The sequence below is a fragment of the Geotrypetes seraphini genome, chromosome 4 (genome assembly GCF_902459505.1).
Source record: "Geotrypetes seraphini chromosome 4, aGeoSer1.1, whole genome shotgun sequence".
NCBI classification, from domain to species: domain Eukaryota; kingdom Metazoa; phylum Chordata; class Amphibia; order Gymnophiona; family Dermophiidae; genus Geotrypetes; species Geotrypetes seraphini.
In genome coordinates this window covers 108,037,795-108,065,735 of record NC_047087.1, presented here as the reverse complement: position 1 = coordinate 108,065,735, position 27,941 = coordinate 108,037,795, and the positions used below count along the sequence as shown (strand labels likewise).

The 27,941-nt window shown below is 43.2% G+C and overlaps 1 protein-coding gene across 3 annotated transcripts in view; it reads left to right on the top strand.

Annotated features, from left to right (window-relative positions):
• Positions 1-27,941, top strand: part of ILDR2 (immunoglobulin like domain containing receptor 2) — a 301,315-nt gene that overhangs the window by 213,719 nt on the left and 59,655 nt on the right. For all 3 annotated transcript variants that reach the window (XM_033943344.1, XM_033943343.1, XM_033943342.1), the window contains exon 4: positions 7,041-7,097. In XM_033943344.1, the coding sequence (XP_033799235.1) occupies positions 7,041-7,097 (57 nt within the window). The remainder of the gene's footprint in view (positions 1-7,040; positions 7,098-27,941) is intronic.

The window sequence follows — 27,941 nt, the reverse complement described above, 5'->3', positions numbered from 1 at the left end:
ATTTTATAGAATAATGGCCCCATGCCATCAGGTCGAGGAGATTTTGCTAAAGTCAGCTGACAAATAGCATTTTTTTTTTTTTTAAGATGGCGCCGGGTTAGGTTGCTATTGTGGTGCCTCCCGCCGTTTTTTCTTTGTTTGTGTTATGTTTTTGATGGTTTCTTTTATTTAATTTGGTTTTCTTATCTGCATTTATACATTTATACTCCTGTAACATTCTTTTCTAAATTTTGTTGATCTTATTTTAAATTTGGAACCCGCTGTCTTTTCTTAACGGTTTGACACGCATTCAACAGTCGGGGTGGCCCTCTCCTGTGGTCGAGGTTGGAGGTTGGTGGCGACTGGGGTTTTGGTGGAGGGTCGTTCTCCGCAGCAACAGCAGGGACCGAGTGACTTCGGTCGCCTGAACCGTGGCGAGCTGGGGCTGAGACCCGAACACAGCGGTAGGCTGGGGCTGAACAGTTCTGTTGCCGCCGTCATCGTCCGCCGCCGTTGCCTATCTGCAAGCCACAACCAAGATCTCTCTGAAGCTCACCGGGAGTCACCTGCCAAGCTGCGGCAGTGGGGGCCTAGGAAGCGCTGGCTTCAGCGAACTGCCTGAGACAGGAAATGGCCGATCCCTTGGTCAGGGGAAGCTCCGCCTCACCCCCAATATCCGGATTCAACACCCCGTGGTCGGTGCAGTGTTTTTCGCCACTTCCGCCTATCTCCTGCGTACCTGGCTTCGGCGACGACGGTTTGATCATCGCTTGCCCGAAAAGCAGGGCAGGGGTCCCCTGTCAGCCTCAACTACAGCGGCGCCTGCACACATCGACTATCAGCTCCGGGCGGCTTTCCCGCAGAGGAGAAAATCCTGCATTCACCGTGAGCCTCATCTGGGGCAGCCTCCTTGGAGCGGCTGGGGCACGGGCAGTGTGTCTGGGAATGAATACATGGATAGGAGACCATCACAGGGGAGGAGACATAAGCATCCTGGGACTGTCAGCCAAGTCTCTTCCCTGAAGAAGCCCTTTCTGGGAACGTCAATCGCTCCTCCTAAACTTACTTGCACCACTTCATCACTGACGCTGAAACCGTGGATTGAAGACAAAGTTTTATATTATTTTTCTTTCCAGCTTATAATTTATCTTTAATCTTATCTATTGTTTTGCCTTTTGTCTTTGTTTTGTTCTATTTCTATCATTTAAATTTCTCCAGAATTCTACTGTTCAACGGTTCCCCCTTCTGCATCTATTCCTTTCTCTCCTCTCTTCTACCTTCCAAAGTATTTAGATCAATGCTGTCTTATTAAAATGTTTATTTTTTATTTTTCCTCTATCTCTACTTTTCACTTCTCTATTACCCTCCAGGTACTTTAGTTAGATTGTGAGCCTTCGGGACAGTAAGGGAATTTTTCAAGTACCTTTCTTATTTCTAATCTTAATGTATATTTTCTGTAAACCGCTTAGAACCTAACGGATGTAGCGATATATAAGAAATAAATTACATTACAAATTACATTACATCCCGGATCTCTTCAAGGCCTATAGATTTATTCAGATGCTGCAACTGCACAGGTGTCAACACAGGAAGAGTCAGACCCCCCAAAAAGGCATCCCTCTTGTCCATCTCAACCGAGCCGGCACTATAGAAATTGGTATAAAATTACACAAATTGATCTGCAATATTCTTTAGATCAGTATGATGAATTCCCGCATTATCTCTGATACGTCCTATAAGTTGCTGTTTATGGGACGGCTGAACCAGATTAGCCAATACCTTCCCTGTTTTCCCTCCTCACCGATATAACTTATAACGCTGGAAATATATGTGTTGCTCTGCCTGCGCAGTTAAGATCTGATCTATCTCTTTACGAACCTGAAAGACCTTAGCTTTGGTGCCCTCATCTAACTGATTGACAAGAACTCTCCAACACTTTTGCAGTCCCTGAGAGAGCTACAATAAAGCGCCATTTCCATCCTTGTGTTTCTTTGCCATATAGGCGATAATATGGCCCCAGAAGACCACCTTCGCAGCCTCCCAATATACCATAGGAGACACATCTGAAAGTAGGGTTGTCCCGTACATAGTCCTGAAATTTAGCTCTAAGAAAAGTGTGGAAGTCCTTATCCCTGTATAAATGTGGAGGCATACTCTGTCTTGGTCCCTGTTAAATAAATGCAAGGTGAGAGAAATAGGGGCATGGTCTGACAAAATAGACTCCTCGATATGAGCTGCAACCCCATTGGACAAAAGACTCTGAGAAGGAAGTAGATAATACAGCCTTGAATACATCTTGTGTGGATGAGAAAAGAAAGTGTAATCCAGTTCATCTGGGTGTAACATCCGCCACGCGTCCACCACCCCAGTTGATGCATAAGGAAATTCATCCCTTTAGTATCATGACTTGCATCCCCTAGGTGAGGGAGCTTGCGATCCAGAAGCAGGTTGGCAATAAAGTTAAAATCTCCCTCCACAAGAAGCTTATGCGTTGGGTAATTAGCCAAAGTAGCTACTAGGTCAGTATAAAAACTATGTTGGTATACGTTGGGAACATATACATTGCATAAAACCACTGTCATGGCCCACAACTCTCCCACCAACACTACAGGCCTTCCCTGTTTATCAGCGATGACCCTGTGGACTTGCAATTTTTTATGTACAAGAATACCCACACCCCGATGCCTCCCATTAAAAGAAGATGACCATACCTCCCACACCCACCCTTTTTTCAGTTTAGCATGTTCAGCCATAGTAAGATGTGTTTCTTGTAGGTATACAATATCAACCTGGAGCTTTCGTAGTTGTGACAATATTTTGGTCCTCTTCACTGGAGAATGGATGCCATCAGCATGTAAACAAATAATTTTTAATTTAACCATTATTTAAATAGAGACTAGAAATAAACCAAAGTAGCAATGATATTCGAAGGAAGAGAGTCCCCCAGCAAGACACCCCCCTGAATATGAACAGGCCACTCTCCCTCTGTCTCCCACCTGTCCCAGAATTCCAAGCAGCAACCTATACCCACCCTAATCCCTTTGATCTCCCCAAACCCACACACATATATCCATCAACAAAGCCATACCAAACCAACAATAACCTACCTCAACTAGCTTAGAATACCCACCTCCCCCTCCTCCCAATCCCTACATCAAACATCCGTTGTCAATCACAAAGAGGTTTCCCTCCAGGAATCCCCTCCACTTTACCAAAAGGTTGAACAATCAACGCATTCCAGCATTGTAAAGAACATAATGCAAAAAGCACCCTAAAGTCAATGCAGCGGTCTCCCATTCCTCTAGAAACCTCGAGCTCACCCCCTTTGCAAAAGTCATTAAGAATAAAAACTAAAAACAGCGGGAGGTATCAGCCCAACAATAGCATCCAGGGCAAGTCGGCACCTGCAACACTAATGTTGCAGGGACACAAAAAGAGTACTACCAAAAGCGGGACTGGCCACAAAGGACCAGGTTCTCTTTGGGAACCACTGATAGACCCCTGGAAGGTGCTGATGCCACCACTGCACATTAAATTGGGCCTAATGTAATAATTTGTCAGAGCTCTAGATATGGAGTTGGCAGCCTTCAAGTACCTTCAAGACATCAAAAAGGACCTCCCTGAATTTCTAAACAAACTGTATATTATAATTGCTGCATTTCTAAGATTCTGTATACTGTAATTTCTCTATCTGCATATTGTAAATCGCTGATTGTCCAGCTCTCTTCAGTTGTAAACCGCCTAGAAGTCGCAAGATTATGGCGGTATAGAAGAATAAAGTTATTATTAATGTCAGCAGGATTAGTTCTAAGCGGGCGCCAACACAGGCCTTCAAGGCCAGCACTCCTGCAGGCTCCCTTATAGGGCATGATAATCAGGGAGCCCCCGCCTCCTCCGGCGGCAAGGCCTGTACAAAAGTCTCCAGATCCTGTGGATTGTCAAAGGACAATTGCTTCCCATGGTAGAAAAGGCATACTCGTACAGGATACTAAAGAATCACTTGGAGACCTTGTTTATAAAGAGCTGTGCAGAATGGTGCCATCGCCCTCCGCTTAGCCGTTGCTGTAGAGGAAAAGTCCTGAAAGAGTAAGACTGGGTGATTCTCAAAGGTGAGTTGCTTGCACTCCCGATATCTATGAAGAACTTTTTCCTTATCGACATAGTTTAGAAATTTCATGATCACCGGTCTGGGTCTGTGGTCGCCCTCCCTGCACTACCCAATGCGATGCGCTCATTCAGTACACAGTTGAGGAAGGTCCTCTCCTATCTGGAGTGTAGTTGGTAACCAGGATTCCAACCACACATACAGATATCCCTCATTGACCATCTCCGAGATTCCCACTGCCCGTAGGTTGTTCCTGCATGCTCTATTTTCTTGGTCATCCACTCTGTCATGAAGTTGCTGGGCCGTACACTCCAGCGCTTGTAGTCGAGTGGTAAGAGAGTCCATGGTTGCCTCATGCTGCACAATGCGCTCTTCCAATTGCAGCACCCTGTTGTTAAATGTACTCATGTTATCCTTAACTTCTTGTATACTGGCTTGCAGCCCAGACATTTTATTGTCCATGATAGCTGTTAAGTGCTTTTTCATTTCTGTGATTGCTGTCTCGTTGAGTAGCACTGTGGGAGGCATGGCAGATGGCCCCGCAGGAGGCCCGTTTTCCACTGTCATCTTGGATACAGGCAGGCTAGGAGCAGCGCAATGACTATGGGCTCCCTTATGCGGCATAACCCGCTACAACGACATGCTGTTGATGTGATGTGATCCCTCTAACCTTTAGCAGCTGAATTATATGTGTTTGAAGTAAAATCGAGGGGAAAGGTCAGAGGGAATTGCAGATTTAAGAGAGTGGTTCCTGGAGCTACTCCTCGAGGTGTCCTATTCAGAACGTGCGCATCACGTGACCCCCCTGGTAACCCTAATAATGGCTACATGGTGCACCCAAGCTGCTATAGAATGTTCGTGCAAAAGTGTGTTGATATGCTGAAATGTAGGTGCACTCATGGCAGGTCAATGGTTGAGGTAAGTTGGCATGATTGTGCTATGCAGTGTGTGCAATGGGTATTATTCTATAAGTTGGGTGTTTCACCCACCCATATATACCCCCTTGTAGTGTAGTCTGACAGTTACTCTGTAAGCAACTTTGGTCTCAAACCTTTTTCATATAAAGGGCCACAATGTGAATACAAGAAAGCTCTTAGGGCCACCAAAAGATCTGAAGCTTATACATACTACTAATTTTGTACACTGCTTTGATCTGCTTGTTCAGACTGGAGATATTTACACATTAAAAATTATTATTATTGTTATTATTATTATTGATTCTACAACACTTCAAGGATATATTTTTAAAACTCACTTTATTTTGAATTGTCAACAGTAGCAAGTTCTATAAATGAGATACCTGAGTAACAAATTTAAGAGATTGTTTGCAGTTACTACATCAAGTGGCAAGATTAAAATGAATGCATTTACAGTATTTTAAGAGCATTTCAGCCAACTATTTGAGGGCTGCAATGGAGGACTTCAGGGGCTGTGCATTGATACCACTGCAATACATTATAGAATAATACCTAGCCCATACACATGTAATTTTCAATTATTGGTACATCTGAATGCATGTAAGTGCTATTATTCTCTAACATACACGAGCCTGCTGGGACAGATAGAGAAAATATCTAAGAGTACCTGATTAATGTATTGTAAACCGCTTTGGGTAAACCTCTTCATAAAATGGCGGTTAATAAATCCCCAAAAATAAATATGCTTTTTGTGCCATGTTATAAAATGAGCCAATTAATCAAGTGAATGCACTATTTTGAAATCAAGGTGCTTATACATTCAACTCTTAGTTATAGCCAGAATTCAACTTATTTCCAGCTATTTAAGCAACCTTATTAAACCTTATCAGACCCTCAGTGGCACCACTCAGGACTCAAACATCTCATCGTCCTGAGCTTTATGTGCCAGCTCGTCACTGGGTCTATTATATTCTTAATAGAGCTTAATTTTATATTTTAGTATTTTTTGTAACTTTTCCTCTATTTATAAATTAATACTTAGCTTAAAATTGTGGCTAAGTCTTCTTGGCTAAAAATGTCAGCGCTAGTTAGGGATGTCAAAGCCGACATGTTTCGCCTAGATCGCTTTTTCAAGGCTCCATCCCTATTTCCCACTGACAACCACTGTAACCGTTACAACGTTAAGAATATAATAGACCCAGTGACGAGCTGACACATAAAGCTCAGGACGATGAGATGTTTGAGTCCTGAGTGGTGCAACTGAGGGTCTGATAAGGTTTAATAAGGTTGTCTAGCTTTTAGTAAATGCCCTCATTTTATAACATCTCTTAGTTATAGCCAGAATTCAACTTATTTCCAGCTATTTAAGCAAACGATTAAGTTATGTCCCATCTGGTCAGCTGAATTGTTTCAAGCGCAACATGTTATACATCTATAAAAGTCAATAAATCAGCTCTTTTGTTCTTCACAAAAGTCATAATTACAGTGCAAGAGAATGCCCTGCCCAGATAAGCTCATAGCTGTTCCCAGAAATTCAGGATTTTTAAAAGGTGAGAAATGATGTTTGTTATTGTATGCATGCAATCTTTCTACTAGCCAACAGAGGATTAGGAACATGTTCTACAGTTGCATTTTTTTCTGCCTCCTCCCCTTTTGCTTGACCCATAGCAAAGATTCTATTCCAAATGACAGGGTACACATCAGAAAAACCCTGAGGAGAAAGAAGGAAATAAGCAATGCCAGGAGGGGAAGGGGTTGTTGTTTTACACACTATTCCATTCCCTACTTCCTTCATCCTCTCTTCAAATGCTAACACTTCCTATACAGGAAGGGGACACTTAGGGCAGCTAGGAACCCAAGTTAAGGGGTTCTTGGTCTCAGAAATGCAACTGTGCAAAATTGTCAAGAGAGCCCATCCTGTTAAAGGAGATTTGACTGCTTTCTGTGGGGGAATGCGCAAGGGATGCCATCTGCAAAGACTGCTTTTTTTTCCTGCAGTAACCGCTCTGTCTCTTCTCTTTTTCCTCTGTCTCTTTTAGGCAAGATAGGTGTGCTTGCTGATCTCTTGCCCAGTTTTGAAGTGGAGATGATGCCAGGTATCTTCTCATTCTTTTTTTACCAGTTCATTCACCTTTCTGTTCACATTCTTGAAACATCAATTCTTCTATAGGCATCATCTAGTCCTCTGTAGTCTTATTCATACATCCAGCATGTGTCCATACTGTACTGCCATTAGTAAATCCCCACTAGTGCTGATTCTGTGTAGAGAATGACACGGTGGCGGTTTACCCGCGGCCACCGCATTTTAGCCGCGGGTCACCGCCGAAAACGGGGAAGAAAACTAGCAGTCGCTGCGGCGACGAGGACAAGGCCATTCACCGCCCGCGGGGCGGTGAATGGGTCTTGTCCCCGCAGTGAGGCATGAAGGATCGCGCGGTCCCCGCAGCTCACACCCGCCTGCCCAATCGATTCTAGTGTTTAGCCAGCTCTCTCCCTTCTCCTCACCTTAGTTTGTAGATTTTCTTTTTCGGCGACCCGCACGCTATCAAAGAGCCGCTGCTGCTCAGTTTCGATCTTCTGCTCTGACGCAACTGGAAACAGGAAGTTGCAGCAGATAAGAAGATTGAACACTGAGCAGCCGCGCGTGTGCGGCTCTTTGGGAAAGCGTGCAGGTCGCTGAAAAAGAAAGCCTGCTAAATAAGGTGAGGAGAAGGGAGAGAACTGGCTAAACACTAGGATCGATTGGGCAGGCGGGTGGGGGCTGCGAGGACCGTGCGATCACCCGTGTTCCCGGCTCAGACTGTAAGGAGGGAGTGAAAGGGAAAAGGATTCTGGGCCAAGGTGATGAAAACGGAAAGGAAAACCCACAGCAGGAAAGAAAGGGAAGGACAGGCAGGTGAGCCAGATGCTAGAAGCAGGGGGGGGGGGAAGAAAGAGGGAAAAAAGCTAGATGGGGTTGAAAAGAAGAGACACACTGGTATGGAAGAGGAAGATAGGGGAAATCTGGACACAGGAAGGTAACAGAAAGAGGGGAAATTATGTGCATGGGGCATAGGGACAGAGACAAAAAGGGGACATGCCATGGGGATGGTATATGGACACAGGGGGGGGCAATGGCAGATACATAGGGGAGATATTAGAAAAGTATATAAAATCGTACCCGTTTGAGGCTTTTATGTATGCAGCGGTGACGGTGACGGGGCGGTGAATGGGGTTGCAGTGGCGGTGACGGGGCGGTGAATGGGGTGGCAGTGGCGGTGACGGGGCGGTGAAGGGAATGACGGTGACGGGGCGGTGCAGAGGATGGTGAGACGGGGACGGGGCGGTGACGGGGACCAATTTTTTCACCGTGTCATTCTCTAATTCTGTGCCGCTGTGTACATTAAGGATTTGCACAGTCAAAAAAAACCCCATTGGGTTCAGTTTTGAACTTTTAAAAGTTTTCTAGAGTTTGGGGGCTTTTCAATTTTTTTTCACACATTTGTTATAAATGTGCACAAATACTCATATGTGCAAAAAAAAAATTGAAAGCACACAAAAATCTAGAAAACTTCTGGCTGTTATTCATCCAGCAATTTTTGACTGCTGGCAGCTTTATTCCCAGATATTCAAAACCAGGCTATGACTGAGTACCAGCATTGGATATTCAGATATATGTGGCTGGCTAGCACTAATGTAATTAAGTGCAATATTCAGCACTGAACCGCATAAAGATAGAACAGCTTTTTATGTGGCTCAGTTTAGATGGTTAAATGCTGAATATTGGTACTTAACCACATAAGTGCCGACTCTGTCACGGACTGCCCACGAATTGGTTACGGCAAAAGTGCTAACCGTGGATATTTAGGGGGGGAAATTCATCAAGGGGCACCAACTGATTTAGCACGTGATAAATGCTAAGACGCCTGTAGGAATATAATGGTCATCTTAGCGTTTAGCATGCACTAACTGCATCGGTTAGCACCCCTTGATGAATCCCCACCTTAGTGACACTGTCTGGTTAAATACCGCTGAATAATTGCAGTTAGCTCTGAACAAGTGATTTGCACAGCGTGGAGCCTCTCCTGGCCATTTCAATCACTTTGAATATTGGCAGGCTTGTTTACACGTGCAAATCGCTTGTGTACATGTTAATTCAAAGGTATGCACGCATGTGAGTGATTTGCGTACACAAACTTTTAGGCACCTAATGAACCTGAATTCGCACTAATGAATGCACACCACCTTCTTATTTTCAGGGCTGCATGAACAATGTCATATACCTACACTGTCATATTCCACACCGCTGTCACCATTCATATATAATCATTCTTCTACAGTGTCCAAGCATCAGTATTTCATATTCATAAGGTCATGCATTTAGTTAGTCAGAGCATGCTCTCATAGCATTTTACATTTGTAGTGGGTTTTATATTTCTACTCATGTGTCCTACTGATTTCATGTGCACTCAAGGTAACTAGAACATTGATTATAGAAAGGAGACAGGGAATTGCCTGATTAAGTAGTAGTGACAAGTGAAATCTCAGGGTGACGGAACACATCTCTGACAGGCACTGCAGGTGCACCTTTTCCTCTGCATAGCTCACTTTGGTGATTTTCTTGGACTTTCAGTGTTCCTCTCGTATTTTTCTTGTTCTTCTGAAAGACTTATCACATTATACTCCTTATCAATTTTCCCTGTGCAATGTTTGTAAGACTTTTGAAGGCAGCCAGCCAGTTACCTTTGTCTTCACAGTGACTGTCTGGGAAGCTGCTACATTGTCGGGTTGACCTAAATTAACCTTGCTTCTGCTGGTACAAAATGGTAACATATATATTGGTCCAGGATATCAGACAGACTCAAGATTCTGAAGGGACACCAAACACAGAATATTGCAGAGGAGCCCTTTTAGTTAGACAGTTGCCTTTTCTGGATGTATCTGTTGTAGCTATTGATTGACTCTACTTTCTCAGAACTGGCTAATACAGATCAAATTTTACTGCATGTATGAATTTCTAGCTCTGAGGTTTTTCTTTTTGTTTTGTTTTTTTTAGTAATTTCAGAATTCCATAATAATACATGCAATAAGGTTAAAAAAAAGGAGTGATTCAAGCTTCCGGGGGGTGGATGGGGGGGGGGGAGGGCAGCTGTTCTCTTTTATTCTATCAGAAAACACTTCCTAAAATAAATGACTAACAACCATTGTCTTTTATTTGCCTGTATTTCCTTACTGTTCTCTATGGATTTGGGCTGCATAAGGGTTTTTGAGCATATTTAAAGGAGGTAGTTTGGATAAATCATAGAAACATGATGGCAGATACAGGCCAAATGGCCTATCCAGCTTGCCATTCTGCAGCATCCACTATCTCCTCTCCCTTAGAGATCCCACATGCCTGTCCCACATTTTCTTAAATTCAGACACAGTCTTTGTCTCCACCACTTCTACAGGGAGACTATTCAACGCACCAACCACCCTTTCTATAAAAAAGTATTTCTTTAGATTATTCCTGAGCCTATCACCTCTTAACTTCATCCTCTCATTCCAGAGTTTCTTTTCAAATGAAAGAAACTCTCCTCATGCACATTTAGGTATTTAGATGTCTCTATAATATCTCCCCTCTCCCATCTTTCCTCCAGAGTGACCAGTGGTAGTGAGACCTGGTCAGTGGAACAGGAGGGATCTATCCAGGCTGCGTGTCCCCTCCAAACATAGAAACATAGAAATAGACGGCAGATAAGGGCCACGGCCCATCCAGTCTGCCCACCCTAATGACCCTCCCCTGCCTTTACCCTGTGAATAGATCCCACATGTCGATCCCATTTGGCCTTAAAATCAGGCATGCTGCTGGCCTCAATCACCTGAAGTGGAAGACCATTCCAGCGATCAACCACCCTTTCAGTGAAAAAGAATTTCCTGGGGTCCCCACGCAGTTTCTCGCCTCTGATTTTCCATGGATGCCCTCTTGTTGCCGTGGGACCCTTGAAAAAGAAGATATCCTCCTCCGCTTCGATGCGGCCCGTGAGATACTTGAACATCTCGATCATGTCTCCCCTCTCTCTGCGCTCCTCAAGCGAGTATAGCTGTAATTTATCTAACCGTTCTTCGTACGGGAGATCCTTCAGTCCTGAGACCATCCGGGTGGCCATTCTCTGGACCGATTCCAGCTCAGCACAACCTTACGGTAATGCGGCCTCCAGAATTGCACACAGTATTCAAGGTGGGGCCTCACCATGGATCTATACAAAGGCATAATGACCTCAGGCTTATGGCTGACGAAACCCCTGCGTATGCAACCTCTCATTTGTCTTGCCTTGGATGAAGCTTGCTCCACTTGATTGGCAACTTTCATGTCCTCACTGACGATCACCCCTAAGTCTCGTTCTGCTACTGTTCTTGTTAGGATCTCGCCATTAAGGGTATAAGTCCTGCATGGATTTTGGCTACCCAGGTGCATAACTTTGCATTTTTTGGCATTGAAGCTGAGCTGCCATGTCTTAGACCAGTTCTCCAGTAAGAGTAGATCGTGCATCATATTGTCGGGCATTGAATTTTTATCCATTGTGCTTTTGCCCACTACGTTGCTTAGTTTGGCGTCATCGGCGAATAATGTTATTTTACCTCGGAGCCCTTCTGCCAAGTCCCTTATAAAGATATTGAATAGTATCGGGCCCAAGACCGAGCCCTGGGGCACTCCACTGATCACCTCCGTCATTTCAGAGGGGGTGCCATTCACCATTACCCTTTGAGCCCTACCTCCATGCCAGTTCCCAACCCACTTCGTCAATGTGTCGCCCAATCCTATAGAACTCATCTTGCTTAGCAACCTGTGGTGAGGTACGCTGTCGAATGCTTTGCTAAAGTCCAGGTATACGATGTCCAGGGACTCTCCAACATCTAGCTTCCCTGTCACCCAGTCAAAGAAGCTGATCAGGTTGGATTGGCAGGATCTCCCCTTAGTAAATCCATGTTGACGGGGATCCCGTAGGTTTTCCTCATTCAGGATCGTATCTAATTGGTGTTTGATTAGAGTTTCCATTAGTTTGCTTACTATTGATGTGAGACTCACTGGTCTGTAGTTTGCTGCTTCTGTCTTTGAGCCTTTCTTGTGGAGTGGAATGACGTTAGCCTTCTTCCAGTCCAACGGGACACTACCTGAACTAAGAGAGAGGTTGAAGAGTGCGGACAGCGGTTCCACCAAGACATCACTCAACTCCCTGAGCACCCTGGGGTGTAGGTTGTCCGGTTCCATTGCCTTGTAAACCTCACCGTAGACACTGCTGGGTGTAAATTTGAAATCACTAAATGGGTCAACTGAGTCAGCCCTTGTCTGTAGCTGAGGGCCAAGCCCCGGCGCTTCTCGGGTGAAGACAGAGCAGAAGTATTCATTTAACAGTTGGGCTTTTTCTGAGTCCTTTTCCACATAGTCTCCGTCTGGTTTCCTAAGACGTACTATTCCTCCTGAGTTTTTACTTCTGTCACAGATATACCTGAAGAATGATTTATCTCACTTCTGGATGTTCTTTGCTAGAGACTCCTCCATGTTGAATTTAGCCTCCCTGACTGCTGTTTTGACGGCTTTTGACTTGGTCAGGTATTCTGCTCTGGAGTCCTGTTTCCTTGATTGTTTGTAAGAGATGAATGCTTTTTTCTTCTCCTTGATGAGGTCTGAGATCACCGCAGTGAACCACTGTGGTTTATTGTTTCTACGGCGTTTACTTACTAGCTTAACATAGCGGTTTGTCGCTTCCTGTATGGTGGCTTTCAAAGTCGACCACATTTCTTCCACACTATCAGTTTCTGCTTGGCTTTGTAGCACCTGGTGAACAAAGTCACCCATCTCTTGGAAGTTTGTGTCCTTGAATTTGAGGACCTTAGTCAGTGTCGCATATTTAGTGAAGCCTTTTCCAAGATTGAACCATATCAGGTTGTGGTCACTGGAGGCCAATGTGTCTCCCACCAAGACCTCTGTGACACTTTCACCATTGGTAAGCAACAGGTCCAGTATTGCCTGAACCCTTGTTGGGTCCAACACCAGTTGCCTGAGACATGCTCCCTTCAAAGAGTTTAATAGCCTCCTGCTGCTGTCGGAAGCAGCGGTAAGTGTGCCCCAATCCACACCCCAATCCACATCAGGCATATTGAAGTCACCTAACAATACTGTGTCCCCACGCAAGGTGATATTCTCTATATCTCCGATCAATTCCATATCCAGGTCATCCTGTTGTCTTGGGGGTCTGTAAATAATGCCAAGATATAGGCATTTGCCCTTCCCTCTGGTCAAATTAACCCAAAGGGATTCCCCAGTGTATTGGACATCTGTGATTCTTGTGACTTTAATGTCATCTTTTGTATATAATGCTACACCTCCTCCCAATCTGCCCTCCCTGTCCCGGCGAAGCAGGTTGTAACCCAGTATGACCATGTCCCACCTGTGGGAGTCTGTGAGCCAGGTCTCAGATATCGCCACCACATCCAGGTCGGCATTCCTTATTTCTGTTTCCAGTTCCAGTATTTTGTTTCCCAAGCTGTGTGCGTTAGCGTACATAGCCTTCCATGTTGTGTTTTTGTTACATCTTAGTGGGGATATTCCCGTTTGAGTTACTTGGACACTTTTAGCATTATTCGCATATTTTGTATTCTCTCTAGACCCAGAGCTATATCGTGTACCTGACCCGGACTCCCCAGACCCAGAGCTACAGTGTGTACCTATCCCAAATACGGAAATGTGTGTATCCTGTGGGGGAGTTCCCGCATGGACTACTTGAACTCCTTTCACACAATTTGCAATGTGTGTACCCCCGCTGGACCCAGGATTATAATGTGTACTCCTCCTAGATCCAGAATTACAATGTGACCCAGAATTATAATGTGAGCCTACCCTAGACTCGAAAGTATGTATACTACTTATCTCAGCCTCAAAAAAGTACTGACAGTTTAGCACACCAGGTAGGTTATTTGTGCCCATACCCTCCCCCAACTTACCTAGTTTAAAGCCCTGTGAAGTAGGCGGGCTAGACAGTGTCCAAGGACGTTCTTCCCTCTTCTGGTCAGGTGTAACCCGTCTTGTCCCAGTAGTCCTTGCAATGCTTCTCCATGGTGCAGGAACCCGAAGTTCATCTCCTTGTACCATCCCTGCAGCCAGTCGTTTGCCCTCTGGATGCGATCCTCCCTGTCACTGCCCTTGCCCCTTACCGGAAGGATCGAGGAGAACACCACCTGCGCATCCATCCTCCTCAGCTTCTCACCCAGGGCCCTGAAGTCTTCAGGTAAGCTGTTCACGCTGCTCCTGGCGGTGTCATTGGTCCAAACGAGGATGAGAATCATGGGGAAGTGGTCTTGGGGTTTGATGAGTCTGTCAAGGCAAGCAGTTACATCCCGAATCCTGGCCCCTGGCAAACAGCAGACCTCTCTTGATTGCAGGTCCGGTCTGCAAATTGGTCCCTCGGTGCCCCTTAGCAGCGAATCCCCGATGACCACCACTCTGCGCTTCTTAGGGGTGGGCCGAACTGTTGGCTCCGGAACCGTCTGCTGAACAACTTCCTGTACCTCGTCGTCAGGACCCTCCTGTAGCAGCTGGTATCTGTTCTTAAGGATGATTTGTGGTGTCGATGTAGAGCTGCCCTGTATGTGAGAGAAAGAGACAGAATTAGGTCCTCTGCGTTTTCCTGTGGAGGAAGTTACCAGCTGCCAGAAGTCAGTGTCTCCAGCTACTTCTTGCATTCCGGCAGTTGGTCTCAAGTTTGCAGGTTTGGATGCTTTGGGTGTTCCCAGGGTGGTCTTGTCAGGTTCCTGATCTGAGACAGCTCCTGGATGACTCCATCGATGAAGGTTTTCCAGCCTGCAGTTAAAAATTAGACACACAGACTGTAATATAATGATTCAGTATCAGATTTATTAACCAAAAGATGTTATTCAGTATTTTTGCTTGGGAGTGTAATATAGCCCTTCTATCCTGTCTGTACACTCCAGAGCCTAATTTTCAGGTTATTACATTTATAGTTTATTTTGCATCACATCTGCAGTTTAACATTATTGGATTGAACATTTAGCAAAACAGATCATATGGCTTCATAGCCAAGAGCTAACTGATAAAAAAAAAAAAACCAACTTACAGCACTTTAAGTTCTTTTTGTCACAAAATTAATTCCTAAACCTTACTAACATTACAAAGCTCTAATTGTGATTTATAACCATAATTCTTAGTTTTTCTTATTTCTTCAAGCTTCCATCCTAGTTTACTTATTATCCTTAATCTTACCAGCATAATCTTTTAATTCTTAGTTTTAATTTTTTAATAAGCAATGTCTTTTAAATTTAGCACATTGTATATTTTTGTTTCAAGTCACCACAACTACAAAGCAAGATTGTCTTATTTTAATTTATTTTAATTCATAACCTATCATCTGCCAGCACTAAGCTTCCATTAAATTAGCTCTATCTAACTCCCCCTCCCCTTTTTCAAAACTGCGTGGCAATGACCCCAAAGACCTTTAAATCCCTATGGGCTTTGGGGCAGTTACTGCAGTGGCCCATGCTTAATGGCTTTATAAAAGAGGACATTTATTTTGTACCTTGAATTTCTACTGCACTTTAAATTTCTAACATTAGATGGCAGTAGTAATCTTTACAGTATTTTCTATTCTTAATCCTCACATTGTCCCTTTGACCTATACGAAACATCCTGTTATTCACTACTGACTTTGTTGAACATTTGGGGGAAATATTTCAAGTTTTATTTAAAATTTGATATTCTGCTTATCAACTTCTAAGCGGTATACAAAAAAAAAGTATAAAAACAGGGTTACATAGATTAATAAATATGGAGTTACAGGTTCTTGGGGATAGCTGGGGAGAACTACATGTCAAAATAGGAGGGGTAGTACAATAGGAGGGGGAACCCGTCTGTAGATTATAATTGTAAGTTAAATTGAAGGTCAAAGGTGTCTTTGAATAGAAATGTTTTTAATTTTATTTTAAAGCACTCTAGTATTGATTTTTCTCACTTCCCTAGCCATATTTTATGAAATCTTTTCTGTCAACAGCTTATTGGTTCTGTAAAACTTATTTTTAAGCATAACCTTTATCATAGGATTACCACATGGTTTTTTTTATAATTCTAGGCCTTTCCTCATAACTGTTTTTTCACTTCTGCTTTTGTATCTTTCCTTAATATCAGTAGAAAATTCTATTTAAAACTCCAGATTCCATGTAACATAAGCCAGGTGGGTGAAGGTGAATTAAAATTTATTCTTCTGCTTCACTGCTCTATGAAACCTTTACTTGTAATCTTATCCTACCCCAAAGAGTTTAGAAATGTTATCTTGCTTATGTCTTTATCACACTCACCATTTCAGTGCAAGTGCTCAGCATCAACCTCCATTTTCAGCATGCCTACATTGTTGATACTCATAGTCACCTCTTTTGTGCAGAAAAGTTCTTCACCCCCTAAACTGTACCATTCCCTCCGGTTTTTGCAGTCCAAATGCATGACCTTGTGTTTCTTAGCATTAAATCTTAGCTGCCAAATTTCAGACCATTCTTCAGGTTTTGCTAGGTCCTTCATGTTATTTACATCATTAGGAGTGTCCACTCCTTCAGATTTTGATATCATCCGCAAAGAGGCAAATCTTACCTGACAGTCCTTCAGCAATATCGCTTACAAAAATGTTAAAAAGATTTGGCATAAGATCTGAACCTTGAGGCACACCACTGGTAACATCCGTTTCCTCAGAGTGACCACTATTCTCTGTCATCTTCCACTCAACCAGTTCATGACCCAGTCTGTCACTTTGGGGCCCATACCGAGGGCATTCAGTTTATTTATTATACGCCTGTGTGGAACACTGTTAAAGGCTTTGCTAAAATCTAAATACACTACATCTAGCGTTGTCCCTCTACCTAATTCTCTGGTCACTCATTCAAAGAAATTGATCAAATTTGTTTGACAAGATCTGCCTCTATTAAATCCATGTTGCCTCGGGTCCTGTAATCCACTGGATTCTAGAAACTTCACTATTTTGTGTTTTAAAAGTGTTTCCATTAATTTACTTACCACTGAAGTCAGACTTACTGGCCTGTAGTTCCTTACTTCCACTTTTGTGGAGAAGGACCACATCCGCCCTTCTCCAGTTCTCCGGTACCATTTCCGACTCTAGAGAAGCATTGGAAGATCAGCAAGCGGAGCTGCTAGAACTTCCTAAGTTCCTTCAGTACCCTCGGATGTACACCATCTGGCACCATTTTTCTTCTGCAGTCCTGCTTATCTTTAGCTATGCGCTTTCATTTTCAATAGTCACCATGATCTGTCCCATTCCAGATGTTGGTGTTCTCAGCAGAGTTACTGCATGTCCAAAAAGAGAAACCAAATGTCATTAATATTGTCATGAGACTGATAATGTGATGTCATATGGAGGGTTGGTCTAAAACGTCACAAAGCCAGTTTATTCAGTTTTCCCAAGGTACGCAGGGCTGCCGAGTTGCATATTTCCCAGGTAGAGTCTGATCCAATTTATTCAACAAATTTGCAAATATTTTCTGCCAGAAATGTTTCTAAGTCTCAGTTCTAGGCAAATAGAGCTGTGTTATTAAAAACTGAATGTACAGTTCCCTTTCTTAATTTCTACATTCACTATCATTTATTGCTTTTCATATAATTTCTGGAAAAAACATGAAATAATATTCTTGAGAGAGGCTCCGTGGGTCTTAAGTAGCTAACCTTGGCTAACCTTGCCTTTTGTTTTTAAATCTGAAGGATTATACGATGCCCTGAGCTATGCAAACAACAAGACTACAGACCCAGTATGATTACTGGCTTTATGAACAGGTGCATGAGGCCAGCAGTTCTGCTTGAGCAGACAGGGCTGGCATGCCTGGAATCTAAATGCTTTGGGCCCAGGGATTTCTGTGCACAGGGCTGTAATGCCAGGCTGCTTCTATTTAAAATGGCACCAGTCCATTCAGAAAAATAAACAGGAAATGTCAGTGCTACATGGAGAAAAGGGCAATGACCATCTGCTTCAGTAGTGGCTGAAGATGTGAATTTTATTTGCCTTTTCCAAACCTGAGCTCAAAGTGTGTTACAAGCAGATACACATGTTAATTCCCTGTCCAACTAGACTTACAAGTTGAACAGTATCGGAAACAATGAACGGTGAACTACCCTGATCCCAAAAAGTAGGGTTACCAGAAGTCCGGATTCCCCCGGACATGTCCTCCTTTTGAGGACATGTCTGGGGGTCCGGACAGCTTTTCAAAACCCGGCACTTTGTCTGGGTTTTGAAAAGCTTCTAAGAAATCGCTGTCAGGCAGGAGGATATTCGCGCAAGCACGGATGCCACACGATGATGCTATACACATGCATGCGTGCGCATGATGTCACTGCATCGCATCCGCTCATGTGCGGATGCCCTCCTGCCCGAGAAGAGCAGGCAGCGGGGGCAGGGCTAGGGTGGAACTGGGACGTAACAGGGCAGGGATGGGTGGAACTGGGCAGGCCTGGTGGCGGGTCTAGGGGTTTGGATTTTCCAAACGGAAAATCTAGTAACCCTACCAAAAATTGCTGGTGGGAGAAGCAGAATTTGATCCCTGGCTTCTCTGGTTTTCAGCCTGCTGTTCAAACCTCCAGGCCAGTGATTCTTAACCTTTTTTGAGTCACGGACCCCTTTAAGAATCTGATGAAAGCTATGGACTTCCTTCCCCAGAAATATTCACATAAACCCAACTTTGCATGCAATGAATATAATGTACTTTATTTATCAAGATTTGATTGTCTCGTACATATATGACATACTGTACACAAAGTATTATTAAATTTTAAAGTAAACAATCTAAAGAAACCCACTCCTATTTTATGCAAAAAGTAATGGCCACTCATAATTATGAATTACAATCCTCTTGTGCAAATTAAAATAGATCTACTACTACTATGTTTTGTACTACCATTACTACTACATCTATTCTCTCATTATCTGCAAGAATAATTAACAGTACTGGCTGTTTAGTGAATATAAATGTTAATTTTTATCTGACCCTCACGGAACCCCTGCTCTAGGCTATTGCACTCTTGTAGAAGCTCATATCATATGAGGATGACATAGGGCTTTTACAGTGCTAAATTATACCATCACAATTTGTTTCACTGTAAGACTTGCCTATCAAGACTTATGTTGTGTCTGGTAATAATGCATTCAATAGAGCTTTTGCACATTGTGCATCAGTTAAGTTGCATCATATATTGCCAGGTCTTACCAGATGTCCGGATTTACCCAGACATGTCCTCTTTATAGAAGACTGTCCAGATGGATTTTAAAAAACCCAGCAGTTTGGGTTTTGGAAGGCCCTGGCTTTGACAAGAGCTCGAGGCCGCATCTGGAGGACCTCCGAGCATGTGTGAATGCGACCATCGTGTCAAAACCACAATTGCATGGAGGCCCTCTAGACGGAGCCCCATGCTCAAGGAAGGAGAATAAATGAGGTTTGTGTGGGGGCAGAAGGGGCCAGGGCAGGGCCACATATCCTCTTTTTTGCTTCAACAAATCTGGTAACCATAGTAGTAGTACTTGTGTCGAAGAAGTAGAAAAACCCCTGATGGTGCTGATTTTGCTCATGGAAAAAAATAGTGTAATATTTTTAGAAACTTGATGAGAATTGATGGGATTTTTTTTAACCCAGAGTTGCTAGTTCTTTGATTGTGGCTTTTCAAAAGTCTTTCACTCCTAAGAGCTTAAACTCAAATTCTATGGCAAGTATACTTACTTTTTCACCTTAAAAGCCAACAGTGTTTGTACTATCAATTTTTTGCAATTATAAAACCTGCTAGTAGAAGCCTCCAAAAGGAAGACATAATCCTTCTTTCTCCTTCCCTTTTTTTTGGGGTGGGGAACAGTATTTTCATGAGTTCTATATGTAAAGGTCTTTTTACATGGTAAAAGCACTTTTTAATAAAACTACTCCAGGAGTTAGGTGTATAAAGTGTTTGTGGTGAGGTAGTATGAGGCCAATCCAAACCAACAATAGAATGGAATTTGAGGCAGTGGATGATTTAGACCTGGGTTAAGCCTTATTTATTGTTTGGGAGTAGGTTGGGGAGAAGCTGCATTCTCGTCCCATGGTTTTGCTGGTGCTTGACACTTGACAAAACTTGATGACTAACTTGGTAGACAAGAGGTGCTCCCTGCTTTCACCAGACTTGGGAAATCTGTTTTTCACTCCCAGCTGTGAAAGACTGAAGTGAGAACATGCCACGTGAGATGGGGTTCTAGAGAGTGTTCAATTTTATTAAGGATGGAGAGTTCAGAGCTACATGGAAACTGTAAGAAAACTGCTATAAGACAGAATCCCTACCTTCCCTTGGGTGCAGCTTCTGTATTTTTTTTCAGGCTCATAGTTTGAATTTTCTCTCCCCTCTTCATGGGGCTGAGTTCATTTTCTGGAAAGCAAAGGGCACAAAGGGCCATTCTAGTACAACAGACACTCTATTCCTGAACCAGTGGGTAGTCAACCTCTTCTCATGAGAACTCATGTAGACAGCTTCATTTGCATTCTTTTTCCTCCTCCTCCTCCCTTACCTCTGGGCTGTCCTTCAACTCCTCAGTTGTCTTCCTACAAGCAAGACAATAGGAGTAAATTAAAAAGCTTCCTTTTTAAAGACGCTTTTGATACTTAGCTAGCCAGTTTTCTAGCTGATTTTAACTCTACTGTATAACCTCAATGTAGCATTTTGACCTCCCATACCTTCATGCATTTTCCCTATGTCTTGCTTACTTTCAAATAACATGTAGTTCTTTTTTCCCTCCCTCCCTAGTGTACTATAGGTTTGTCAAGTTTGTCAATAGTCCTTCAAGACTTAGCTCTTGTTATGCGTTGTATTGTTCCCTAAATTTTGTAATTTTAGTAATAATAATAACTTTATTTTTGTATACCGCAATACCACAAACAGTTCAAAGCGGTTTACAATGCAAGAGACTGTACATACACAGCGAAGATACAATGCAAGGGAATGTACTATGCAGTTGAGAGCAGTTTACAATGCAGGGGAGTGTACTTATTCAGCATGGGTGTTTATATAGCGAAGATACAATGCAGATTTACAATGCAAGAGCCTGTACATATACGGCGGAGATATTTATATAGTGAATATACAGTGCGAGAGACTTATAGAACAGGATACGATGCAAGAGACTGTCTAATGCGGTTGAAATGGATTACTATGCAAAGATAGTTACATTCTGGTTATTCTGGTAGAGTTTGGTTATTCGGGGGGGAGGGGTTTGAGAAATTTATCATAGAGGTAAGATTTGAGAGATTTCCTGAAGGATGAGTAAGATGGGGCAGATGAGATGAGGGTGGTCAGGCAATCTGTCCATCTGCCAGCTTGGAATGAGAGAGTTCTATTAAGGAATCTTTTGTAGGTGCATCCTTTTGAGGATGGGTAAGCAAACAGATAGGCCTTGCGCGTTCGATTGGTGCCAGGGAACGCAAAGTGGTGAGACAGATATATCGGGGACAAGCCAGTTAAGGTTTTGAAGCAGAGGCAGTCAAATTTGATGATGACTCTTGCTTCTATTGGCAACCAGTGAAGTTCTCTGTAGTAAGGGCTGGTATGGTCTGACTTTTTGAGGCCATAGATTAGGCGGATGGCGGTGTTTTGAATGAGTTTCAGACGTTTGATGGTTTTCTTGTAGGAGCCCAAATATATGATATTACAGTAATCTAGGGTGCTTAAGATTAGGGATTGGACCAGCAGTCTGAAGGAGGGGAAGTCAAAGTAATGTTTGATGGTACGGAGTTTCCAGAGAGTGTAAAAGCATTTTTTGACCTAAGCATTGGTGTGGTTTTCAAAGGTCAGGTAGCGGTCTAGGATGACTCCAAGGATTTTGATGGTGGGGTTGATAGGGTAAGTTAGACCGTTGAGTTGTAGGGTACATCGCTTAGAATTACGATTAAGCGATTAATCAAAATTTTATTAAACTTAAACTTTCATTTAAATTTGTATTTTTTTCACAAAGTTTTACAGAGTAGACCTGACAGCCAAACAGAACTTCACATTTGGATCTTTGATTCTAACAGCAGGCTTATCTGTCCCACCCTAAGCTTGAGCGATTGCTCTGTTGCACCTCACTGGTTCAGGAATAGAGTGTCAGTTATACTAGAACAGGGGTGCCAAACTCAGTCACATAAGGGGCCAAAATCTAAAACATAGGCTAAGTTGCGGGCTGAATTTTTTATTAAGATACTTAAGGGTCCTTTTATTAAGGTACACTAACCGATTTAGCGCGCGCTAAATGCGTACCTTAATAAAAGGACCTATTAGTCTTAGTAGAATTATAAGGTTACAACCTCTCCAACCCCACGGCGGCTCTCTGATGTAAACAAAATAAATAAAAAAGGCTTTTCCTCTCTCTTTTAGGTCCTCGTTCATGCTTGCTGTCTAATACCAGCTCTGGCAGGATACACATTTCAAATCTGACATATTGCAATCACAAAATAGAAAATAAAATTGAAAGGTCACTTGGACACACAAAGTCAGAGGCGTGAAGAAGTACAAGTTTTATTCACAGCATGCATGCTGGACCCCTGAGCTCCAAGCTGGCTCAGAAGTGCCGAAACCAGGAAGTTACAGAGATATTTATTCATTTTTCTGGCTATACAACTGAATTCTAGAAAAAGCTTTTCACGTGTTACTTTTCTTAACACTCATTGGTTCTAAGCTCACACTAGCAGGTCACTAGCAGGACACCTATCTAACTCTAACAGTTAAATGTACAGAAGGGCAGGGTACATCATGGCTCAAACTCTTATCTATTCAGCTTACAATGTGGTAAGGTAGGGACATACATTTTAGGCAGATGCAGTCAATAGATTATACACTGTTTTCAGCTATGTAGGCCAGAGCAATATTTTAAACAACAGTTAACTATTTCATGACCCTACATTCCCCCCTTTCAGGCTGGCGTACCTAAGGAGCCAAGCCTGACAAAATAAAGTTAGGGGTCAGGAAAGTCGGGGTCCCCAGTGGGTAAGGGACGATACTGGGAGAGGGCCAATGCAGCAGTGGAACGTTTGACAACAGAGTCCATAGTTCAGTGGAGCAGCTTTATGGCTATGGGGACCATACAGGGCAGGCAGCAAAGGAGCAGAGAAGACAGGGCAGCAACCAGCAAGATGATCTTCAATGCTGAACCAGAGGGCAACCAGGAGCTGAAGGTACCAGAGATCCAGTCTGCAGTAAGGTCATGCCAGGTCTGATCAGGAACATGAGCCAGTTTGGTGATACGATCCACATCGTTTTCAATCACTTTACTCAAGTTCAAGGCAGCAGTTGGAGAGGTTGAATTTATCACAGGCACAGCAGCTAGTAAATAGTCCAAAGCTAGACGATTCTGATAAATAGCAGTGCACATTTTAGCATTCGCTCTGCCAATGGTACTCAAAGCTCGGGAGGTCTCATTGGTTATCAGTTCGAGTACAGCTTGTAGATAAATAATGCAGTTCAGCATATAGATTGGGGTCCGATAGCCCCAGGTGTCATCCTCGGTCCATGTGGCAGGTCCATAAGCAGCAATGATCCGTTCTGCAGGCCAGTCATCACCCCATTCACCTATTTTAAGGGAATTGGTGGAAGTAGACCACTTTTGGCGACCTCTGGTGTTGAATACAGGGGCTCCCAGGTGTTCACCATCGGCCAGCGGTAACAGGAAGAAGCTGGGACGGATCATGCAAAGCACACATGTACCAGTCCATTAAGCAGGCAACCAAGAGTAGGCAAACGGATCACAGAGCCAATATCAACTATCAGGAGCTGACCATAATTCATAGGAAGTTCCATTAAGCAGTGTCTGAAGGGCTGAAGACAGTGGGAAGCAACAATGGAGGTTCACAAGGCCCATCGTGAAGGTCGTGGACCTGACGTAAAAGTGAGGGTCTGTGAAGTCAGGTTTAACATGTCCAGCTGCATTGCCTCCCATAGCCACTGTTCTCCCATACCAGTCCCTCCTCATACAAAATAATTGCTAACATTAAGAGTCTGACCTATAGTTTCAGCAAACTATATAAACAGATTTCTAGTGATTACAGGATATCAGTATCTACTTTCATAAAACTGGGGAAACACCAAAGAGTGATGGACAGGAGCACATGAGCGGGATACAATTCAGACATATACATCAGTACCTGGGTCTCACCTTTTACCATCAATATACAATGCCATGCAGTCTCTGGCCTTCTGGACTTGGACATTGGCATTCCAGTTATATGGGTCAGTGAGAGTGAAAACCATGGGATTACAGTAGCCTGTAGTACACAAGGGGCCGGAGCTAGGACCTATAGTAAGGGAGGCAGACGGGGTATTCTTTCTCATAAAGGACAGGCTCCACCATTAGTGAAGGTTTCCTCATAGGGGCAGTTCTTAAAGGCATCAGGTTATACAGACCTATAGCACATTTGGTATAATAACGCTGTCAATCTAGGGAGCCACACAAAACTGAATTAGGGGTAGTACCATGACCTTGAGAAACATCAAATAGCACACATGTATCACAATACAAAGACACCGGGCGAGTGGGGTCTACAATAAGAGTCTAGTTGATAAGTGGACCCTCAACATCATCAATGCAGATTTCCGCCCACTTTTAAACTTCATCACCAGTAGGTTGGAAACAGAAAATACCCTCAAATGTTTGACACTTTCTGTACTTAACTCCTTCATGCAAACAAACATCAGGCAAAGGGACTGCACTTGTTAAGTACAAAATACAGAAGAAAGAAACATAAGTGAGGGCAACACAAATATCATATCTATATATACTAACATAGGAAGCTCATTTTTCTTTCAGGCACAACTTAGAAAACTTCAAACAGTTAAACTCAAGACACTTGCTAAAGGCAGTGTGAACCACAGGCAGTCAATTAAACTCAAACACTTATAAAGAATTATATTCAGAACACCTGCTAAGTACAGTGGTAAATATTCAGAACTTTTGAGGTCTTAGAAAGCTTCAGCTGAAGATCCGTGTTGTAGTGGAACCAAGTTTCATGTCCGGACACCTTGACAACTGTAAGAGAAGAAATTAGGACAGTAAAAGGACCTATCCACCTAGGTTTCAGGGGGTCTGACTTCCAAGTTTTAGCCATACTGTATTTACAGGGACATACCCATGGACTTGTGTAGCTATCGATAGTGGGGCCCTTTCCAGGACCCATTTGTGGAGCTCTTAAAGGGCTTTAGCTAAAGACTGGACCTGACTCTGGAGGATATCTGATCCCAGAGTAGCAAAGGAACCAGGATCTGGGTTCACAATGGGTGGTGGCCGGCCGGACATGAGCTCAAATGGGGCTTAGATGGGATGCATCTAATCTGAAAAAGAACAGAAGGCAGCAGGACAGGCCAGGACAGATTAGTTTCTTCAATTCATTTTGTGAGAAGGGTCTTAAGAGTTCTGTTTATTCTTTCGACCTGACCAGAGCTCTCAGGATGGTAAGCAGCATATAATTTCTATTCAATTTGGAGGGCCTGAGCAATTTGTTGGACAACATCGGCAATGAAAGCAGGGCCATTGTCACTGCCTATAAAAACAAGGAGATCAAGGCACGGAATTATTCAGGAGGTGTTTGGTTACGTCTCTGGCGCGTTCAGTGCAAGTAAGGAAGGCTTTGACCCATCTAGTCAGGGTGTCTGTGAAGACTAGGAAGTGACTGAGGGAACAGGAAATGGGCATGTGGGTAAAATCTACAGACAGAACCTGCATCGGATATGTTCCAATAGGTTGGTATCCAAGAGGTGGCAGTCATCTGATTGGGAATTTTATTCTAGAACCAACAACACACTGTCGGACCATATAGCTGATCAAAGTGATTGATAAAGAAATGTCTCTTGAGAGTCAATTTTCATAGCGGGTTCTCCAGAGTGTGCCAGATCATGGCATCTTTTGACAATCGTGAGGGCCAGGTGTTGAGGAATAACTATGAGGGTGTTGTGCTTGCGTTTGAAGTATCAGTGTGTGGGTCTGGATTGGCATTTGAATTGGCGCATTTTGTATCCACCCCCCTTTCAGGACAGACTGGCCCAAAATAATGCATGCCCAAGTCTGTTCCTGAGAAGCGTACTGGGGTGTAAGGGAATCCAGAAAAGGAATGATTGTATACAGAGGAGCCAAAAGAGGGGGCAGAGACTGGCAGCTCGGGCTGTGTGGTCGGCAAGGGCATTGCCACGAGAGACAAGGTCCATCACGCGTCTGTAAGCATGGCAGTGCATAACAGAAACACGTGAGGGTAGTTGTACGGCCTCAAGAAGGTCAAGAATGAGGGGAGCATGATGGATCAGGCGGCCGGAAGCTGTAATGAAACCTCGATATTTCCAGATGGCCCTATGGGAATGCAAGTTAAGGAAAGCATATTTGGAGTCAGTATATATATATTGCAAGACTGAGAGGCAGAGTGGCGCAGGGCAAAAGTAAGGGCATACAGCTCAGCTTCTTGGGCAGAAGGGCCAGAGGGCAGGGGCCTGAGTCAGAAGTTTTTGGAGGCAGCGAAAAGACCGCTCCTGAAGTTGGGTCCAGACAAAAGGGGCTGAGTCAGCGCCTTTGGTGGAATCATACAGAGGACGAGCAATAGTAGAGAAATCAGGGATCCAGATGGGACAGTATCCTGCAATACTGAGAAAGGTGCTCAGAGCCTTGCAGTTATCAGGGACAGGGAGACTACAGACAGCCTGGACACGGGTGTAGGAAGGGACCTGGATTTGAAAGCCAAGGTAGGTGACACGAGGAAGGCATACTTGAAATCAATGTAAATATAGCCACAGGAAAATTTAAAAGGCAGACCCACTATCTGAAAGACTTAGATAAATAATAATAATAACAGTTTATATACCGCAATACCGTGAAGAGCTATGTGGTTTACAAAAGATTAGAGAAGGTACAAAATAATTGAACTTAAGATGTGCACTAACACATAAGAATTGTTCTCAATCCCTATTCTATATCAGGTTCCTACCCCAAAGAGCTGACTTATAAAATTAAGCTAAATGCAGTTCTGGATCCACCCACTAAGCAGGGTAGTCTGACACAAGCGCGCTCTAAAGCAGCAGTCCCTTCACTATCAGCTGACTGGCAAAAATATTTACTTCAATACAAAAGCATTCCTAAAAATTACATTGTTATACCTAAACTTACATTTTTTATATACAGAAATACAAAACAAAGATTGGAATATACAGTAAAACTTTGGATTGCAAATAACTTGGTTTGCAAGTGTTCTATAAGACAAGCAATGATTAAATTTTAACTTGCTATACCAGCAACGTCTTGCAATACACGTACATACAGTATAGAAGCATCACATTTTCACAACTGAGCCAATGGTTCCTCTCTATATGACGCTGCAGGAATGCAGTGACTGTTCCAAACGAGCAAGGGCTTACAATACAAGTATGTATATTTTTGTACACTAGTGCCCTGGAATACAAGCATACTTCTGGAACAAATTATGTCCCAAACCAAAGTTTTACTGTACTCACAAGTTTAAACATTGTTCATTTTTATTTTTTTTTACAATCAACATGGGTCTCAGTAGAGACTTACTCCCCCTTCCTACAGAATTTCACAAAGGAGAGAGAGTTGCTTAAAGATCAAAGAGATCAAATTACAGATGTAGTCCTTTTCAGAACTTTTAAATTTAGACAAATAACTACTAAATTTGGACAAAGAACTTCTTTTTAGCATGGAATATAAGTTCCAGAAATCATATTTTTCATTTATATGCATTTCTGAATATGCATATACATTTTATAACATAGCCAAAAACTTCAAATGCAAAACCACTTAGCTGTTTCAGGAGAAACCACATTGGAAGTGCTACACACTTCATGGCCCTTATCAGCACAAAAGGAAAAGTACTCTCCTCTCATGCTGTGAACAACTGACAGTTTAAACTTCACTGATACATTTGAACAGACAGAAGTC